The 6,901-nt window shown below is 41.3% G+C and overlaps 2 protein-coding genes and 1 long non-coding RNA gene across 3 annotated transcripts in view; 2 read left to right on the top strand and 1 right to left on the bottom strand.

Moving 5' to 3' along the window:
• Window positions 1-263, top strand: part of LOC108681324 (retinoblastoma-binding protein 5) — a 13,726-nt gene extending 13,463 nt beyond the window's left edge. The window contains exon 8 of the mRNA XM_018170345.2: window positions 27-263. Coding sequence (XP_018025834.2) covers window positions 27-139 — 113 coding nt within the window. The 3' untranslated portion in view covers window positions 140-263. The remainder of the gene's footprint in view (window positions 1-26) is intronic.
• A 1,692-nt stretch (window positions 264-1,955) lies between these two features.
• LOC108681326 (pre-mRNA-splicing factor 38B-like) lies at window positions 1,956-3,960 on the bottom strand. Its single transcript, XM_018170347.1, has 2 exons — window positions 3,946-3,960; window positions 1,956-2,666 (listed from the first exon to the last, which is right to left on the bottom strand). Exons 1-2 carry the CDS (start codon window positions 3,958-3,960, stop codon window positions 1,956-1,958), a joined length of 726 nt encoding a protein of 241 aa, XP_018025836.1.
• A 959-nt stretch (window positions 3,961-4,919) lies between these two features.
• On the top strand, window positions 4,920-6,611 carry LOC108681339. Its single transcript, XR_001931490.1, has 3 exons — window positions 4,920-4,945; window positions 5,443-5,498; window positions 6,578-6,611. It is a non-coding gene; the product is annotated as an uncharacterized LOC108681339 (long non-coding RNA).
• Window positions 6,612-6,901: the final 290 nt, after the last annotated feature.

Here is a 6,901-nt window from a genome sequence, read left to right on the forward strand (position 1 = left end):
AACCCGTCCCCCCCCCTCCCCCCCAGAGGTTCACCCGCTGAGCAACCCCCGCGGCAAGGACAAGGCGGCGGGTGCGGGCAAGAAGGGCGGCCGCAGCGGCGGCAAGGCGGACGCCAAGAAGGACAGGAAGAAGCACTGACCTTAGTGGCCTTAGTGTCCTTAATGACCTACGTGTCCTTAGTATCCCTAGTGTCCTTAGTGTCCTTAGTGTCCTTAATGACCTACGTGTCCTTAGTGTCCTTAGTGTCTTTAGTATCCTTAGTATCCTTAGTGTCCTTAGTATCCTTAGTATCCCTAGTGTCCTTAGTGTCCTTAGTATCCTTAGTGTCCTTTGTATCCTTAGGGTCCTTGATGTCCTTAGTGTCCTTAGTGTGTTTTACGGACGTAGCAGCCCCAGGCCACGCTGGAGCGCTGCCTAATAGCTACCGTAATATGTTCACTATCGTAGTGGTGATGGTGGAAGTGGTGATCTGTATGAATGGTGATTATAAAAGCGGTAACCAATAAAGTACAAACTTTCATTAGAAGTAGAAACTAAATTACGTAATTACTAGTAGTAAATTACGTAACCAATAACTTGATGAGTGGTAAGCGTGAATGGAACTTAACGATATTAACTAATATTGTCGTATTATTCTGCATATTACTTAATATCGTCATATTATTCAGCAATATTAGAGATCCTGACATCGAGATAACGTACCAGCAAAATAAATGAATAGATAAATAGGTTCTCGTACTATATATAAATTCTCATTCATTTCTAAAGACTGATGGTCTTATTTTTAATATATTTCCCATTCAAATTTATCCCAATCTAAACATTCCGAATGCTGGATCTGTGTAGCAATGAATGAATAGTATAAATGAATATGTAATGAATGAGTGCGCTCTCTGTAAACCAAGCCTCGAAATTCTTAGTGAATAAAAAAATAAAAAGTCTCAAAGTTCCGTGCAGAACATTTATGTACATAACAAAAGATAAACTATGTACGGAAACATTCAATTTATGTACGGAAACATTCAAGCTGAAGACCAGAAACTGTTTTAATTGTAAATAAATGCAAAGATAAATCCATTGTATTATAAAAATTTGAAGCTGCAAGAAGAATTAAATGTTGTAAAATTAAGATTAGAGTCTTAGGATGACTGAATTTTTAGTTGTAAGGATTTAAACTAGGAAATGGCAGAGCTCTCAATAAATGGGCTGGGAGCTTTCTTCTTTGGGAGCCCATACATGGGCTGGGAAGGAAATGGGACATAATCAGGATATGGTTAATGGAATTTATGGATGAATTGTAAAATCAATTAATAGTAAGATCTGTCGATCGATTATTAAAATTACTCATTAAATCAATCCTTGAAATTAGGGGAAACGCCTTGAATTTTGTGACCCAAATTCCTGACTAAGGACCCTTGATCCTGACCCCTGATCCCTGACTCTGACCCTCGACACTGACTTTCGATCCTGACCCCTGACTCTGACCCTCGACCCTGACCCCTGACTCTGACCCTCGACCCTGACCCTCGACCCTGACCCTCGACCCTGACCCTGACCTCTGATGCCTGACTTTGACTGTTGTAAAAAAAACTTGGCGCTTTTTTCAAATATAATAGGCTTTTTGTTCAAGATTTAGTGCAGCTGTGCGTAGCTGCCTGCCATCGACGTACAGAACAATTATTATAAGCACGTTGCACGTGCATTGCGCGATATTAAACTTTATTGAGCATGTCTAACGACAAGTTCGGTGTGGATAGCGTAAGTCTGATGTAACTAAGCGCGTTTGCTGACCAGCTTCATTTTGATCTGAGAAACTGAGCGGATATTTTATTGTCCTTAGTCCTTTTGTCCTTAGTCCTTTTGTCCTTAGTCCTTTTGTCCTTAATCCTTTTGTCCTTAGTCCTTTTGTCCTTAGTCCTTTGCCCTTAGTCCTTTGTCCTTAATCCTTTTGTCCTTAGTCCTTTGTCCTTAATCCTTTTGTCCTTAATCCTTTTGTCCTTAATCCTTTTGTCCTTAATCCTTTTGTCCTAGTCCTTTTGTCCTTGGTCCTTTTGTCCTTAGTCCTTTTGTCCTTAGTCCTTTTGTCCTTAGTCCTTTTGTCCTTAGTCCTTTTGTCCTTAGTCCTTTTGTCCTTAGTCCTTTTGTCCTTAGTCCTTTTGTCCTTAGTCCTTTTGTCCTTAGTCCTTTTGTCCTTAGTCCTTTTGTCCTTAGTCCTTTTGTCCTTAGTCCTTTTGTCCTTAGTCCTTTTGTCCTTAGTCCTTTTGTCCTTAGTCCTTTTGTCCTTAGTCCTTTTGTCCTTAGTCCTTTTGTCCTTAGTCCTTTTGTCCTTAGTCCTTTTGTCCTTAGTCCTTTTGTCCTTAGTCCTTTTGTCCTTAGTCCTTTTGTCCTTAGTCCTTTTGTCCTTAGTCCTTTTGTCCTTAGTCCTTTTGTCCTTAGTCCTTTTGTCCTTAGTCCTTTTGTCCTTAGTCCTTTTGTCCTTAGTCCTTTTGTCCTTAGTCCTTTTGTCCTTAGTCCTTTTGTCCTTAGTCCTTTTGTCCTTAGTCCTTTTGTCCTTAGTCCTTTTGTCCTTAGTCCTTTTGTCCTTAGTCCTTTTGTCCTTAGTCCTTTTGTCCTTAGTCCTTTTGTCCTTAGTCCTTTTGTCCTTAGTCCTTTTGTCCTTAGNACACTAGTGACGGCGCTGACACTAGTGACGGCGCTGACACTAGTGACGGCGCTGACACAAGTGACGGCGCTGACACTAGTGACGGCGCTGACACTAGTGACGGCGCTGACACTAGTGACGGTGCTGACACTAGTGACGGCGCTGACACTAGTGACGGCGCTGATACTAGTGACGGCGCTGATACTAGTGACGGCGCCGACACTAGTGACGGCACTAGTGACAGGGGGGCGCTGTGAAGGGCGCTGGCCGTCCCCTCGCTCCTGGAGGCCTCTGATTTTTCCATTAATTTTGTACTCAATTTATTTATTTTTATTCAATTCATACATTTGTATTCAATTTGTTTATTTTAGTTCAACTCATACATTTTTACTTAATTTGTTCTTATTTAATGTACACATTTGTACTCAGTTTGGGTATTTTAGTTCAATTCGCACATTTGTACTTAATTTGTTCAATTTTATTCAATTTACGCATTTGTACAAAATTTTTAATTCATTTTTAATAAACAATTGCAATAAATGGACGTGGCAATGGCTATGGTATAGTGACGCTAGAAACGTTCATCAATATAAATATAACAACTTCCATAATATCATACAGATTACAACACAAAACATTGTGTAGTTCATGTTTATCAAGGTAAGCTCACGCAGCAGATATATCTTAACTTTCACGTCAAATCAGGGTGCGTACTGGTCATGGAAAACCTGGAAAGTCATGGAATTTAATTTTTCATTTTCCAGGCCTGGAAAGTCATTGGATTTCATTTCAGGTCATGGAAAGTCATGGAAAAAAGGCGCTTTAATTTTCCTCAATAAGGTTGATGTTGGTTACTTTGCCGGGACCTCGATAAAAAAAAAACAGTATGCAGACAAGAAGGTGTGCACTGCAAGTTCTCACTTTCAAGACACAAGCACAGGACTTCATGCAGGCTGTAGTCCAAAAGCTACTGGACAAGAGGTCAAGAGTCCTATCAGGTAGCCTTATCCCTGCTTTGGATCTGAGAGCTACATACTGGATACTGGACAAGAGCCCTATCAGGTATGGCCTTGGTTTGAACCTGAGATGGCTGGTGCCTAAAGTCTTCATCAAGAAGGACTGCAAGGAAGCTGACAAGACACAGTTGAAGAACTGTCTCACTTTGCTTGTTGATGCCAAAAGATTCCCTAACACAGATGTGGATGGTGTTGTGGATGAGATGTGCAACTTTAGAGATGAATCACAACATTGCAGTGAACTGAGCACAGTTTCAAGCATTTTCAATTTCTGATCAACTGGGCACTTTTTGGCATGCCATTCTGTCAAAGAGCACCTACAAGAAGCTCTGGAATGGAGTGCAGATGCTCATGCTCCTGTCTCATAGCCAAGCCATGGTTGGAAGAGGGTTTTTGTTCAACAAGAAAATCATGACACACAACATGAAAGAGCAAATGGTGATTGCCCTGCGTACTGTGGTTGATCATGTTGCACATGTTGGTTGCCTGGACAAGAAGACATCACCAAGAAGATGCTGCTTGCAGCTGGCAGTGCCAAAACAGCCAACAATAATTATTTGGCAGAAGAGAAAGAGCAGAATGCGAAGGCCCAGAAAACTCAGAATAGGAAGGCTTTATTGGATGAGCTAGAAGAAAAGGCATACGGAGGAGGACATCAAGGCGCTTGAGCAAGCAGCAGATGAATATGCAGAAGCAATGGAGAGAAATGGCGATGTGAAAATTATCGCAAAGTTCAACGTCATGAGGCGATCTTTGAAAACAAATCTAGACACTCTTGAACTGAACATTAAAGAAAAAGTTGGCGAAATAACTGCCAATTGAGTGTTAGGGTAGTGGTGTTGAAGACTGTTCTGAACTGTATTGACTAGACATTATCATGTAAATATTGTGTGCATTACTCAATATCTGTTGTGATTTGACACTATTGAATTCATAACAATACCAGTGTGGGCTTGATTTTCAGATTTGTGTCATTTATGTTCCTCTGTGTCTGCCGGCTCTATGCATATACACATTTGCTATTTATCAACTGTAGGAGATGATAGAATATGCCCGGTTAGTCTTTCAGTTATGCTAAACCTGTCGTATACGAGTTTTGGAAAATTATATTGATGGTCATGGAGAGGCATGGAAAAGTAATGGAATTTTTTCTCTAAATACCAGTACGCACCCTGTAAATTGACGTGGCAATGGCTATGGTATAGTGACGCTAGAAACATTAATCAATAGCGTGCTGCAGGTGGGTCAACAAGTGGGTCACCCTCCCCCTACACCAGCGTGCTGCAGGTGGGTCAATTAAATGGTTAACTTCTTATTGTTTATTATTCTTATTAACTTATTATTATAACTTACTGGTTTATTATTTGCTTATAACATTATTATTCAAGGTTATTTATTCATTTTAATAATTATATAGATTTGTAAGTATAATATTACTTGCCATCGTCAAGTTATTCACTTTTTAATACCAGGTTGCGGTGTTATTACTGCCACGTTATTACATTATAATAACTATTTCTTTATAAGGTTATTTATAGTTACTATTATCTCGTAGACTTTACTTATAAACTTTCTTGTCTGTTATTAATTATTTCAATAATAGTTGAGCATTAAAAAGTATAATTGTCAATTGGAAAAAAATGCTTCTTATTCGAAGTTGATTATAAAATTATGTGACATACATTGCTTAATTATTAAATTTTAAAAAATTTTAAAAATTATTTAAATTTCATAATTAATAAAAATATAATTGATAAAAATTGCCTAATTATCTTTGTGTGCAGATCTTGGAAGAAGCCTGCGCCAAGTTCAACTATGACCCAGACCTGTACACCCTCAAGTGAGTCAAGTATGACCCAGATCTGTACACCCTCAAGTGAGTCAAGTATGACCCAGATCTGTACACCCTCAAGTGAATCAAGTACGACCCAGACCTGTACACCCTCAAGTGAGTCAAGTATGACCCAGATCTTTTCACCCTCAAGTGAGCCAAGTATGACCCAGATCTCTCCACCCTCAAGTGAGTCAAGTACTGTTCTCCCTAGAGGGAAATATTCACTCAGGGAAATTAATGGGCCAGGTTGTCCCAAAATTGACACACTTGCTTGCCCACATCATGAGCAGAGAGCGGGCATAGCACTGATGCGCCCGGTTGCAGGGACAAATGGGTCATGATGACCCATAAAAGAGCGGGTCAAATTGCAAATTGACAAAGAGCTATTTGGACAAAGTCTCATTCATTTCTTTGGGTGTCGTTCCTATGTGGTACCAGTGCTACTTGGGGAAAGCTTAATTGGCTTAAGTTATTCTCCGCAACATCAGTTAGAGCAATACCTACAAATATTTCTCTCTGATTAATTTTCATGCTAAATTAATTACTTCTAGGTTTGATTAGACTTTTAGAACTAGACATTTAAAACTATAGGATATGTATTATTCTTGCATCTATTACATTGCCGGCTTATCTTTACTGTATTTCTAGTACGATTGTGCTATGTCAGGGCAGGGAAGCTGTAGGATTGTGGCAGGACATGGCAGGGTAGCTGCAGGATTGTGGCAGGACAGGTCAGGGTAGCTGTAGGATTGTGGCAGGACAGGGCAGGGTAGCTGCAGGATTGGGGCAGGACAGGGCAGGGTAGCTGCAGGATTGGGGCAGGACAGGGCAGGGTAGCTGCAGGATTATGGCAGGACAGGGCAGGGTAGCTGCAGGACTGTGGCAGGGCAGGGTAGCTGTATGATTATGGCAGGATAGCTGTAGGATTGTGGCAGGACAGGGCAGGGTAGCTGCAGGACTGTGGCAGGACAGGGCAGGGTAGCTGCAGGATTGTGGCAGGACAGGGCAGGATTGTGGCAGGACAGGGCAGGGTAGCTGCTGCAGGACTGCATATCCTACACACCACGCCCCCCCTCCCCCCGCAGGCACGCAGGACGCCCCCTAGACGTGTCGTGCAGCTGTCTCTTATACACATCTAGATGTGTATAAGAGACAGAGTATGACCCAGATCTGTACACCCTCAAGTGAGTCAAGTATGACCCAGATCTGTACACCCTCAAGTGAGTCAAGTATGACCCAGATCTGTACACCCTCAAGTGAGTCAACTATGACCCAGATCTGTACACCCTCAAGTGAGTCAAGTATGACCCAGATCTGTACACCCTCAAGTGAGTCAACTATGACCCAGACCTGTACACCCTCAAGTGAGTCAAGTATGACCCAGATCTGTACACCCTCAAGTGAGTCAA

This window comes from Hyalella azteca, unplaced genomic scaffold (genome assembly GCF_000764305.2).
Source record: "Hyalella azteca isolate HAZT.00-mixed unplaced genomic scaffold, Hazt_2.0.2 contig12633, whole genome shotgun sequence".
Taxonomy (NCBI): domain Eukaryota; kingdom Metazoa; phylum Arthropoda; class Malacostraca; order Amphipoda; family Hyalellidae; genus Hyalella; species Hyalella azteca.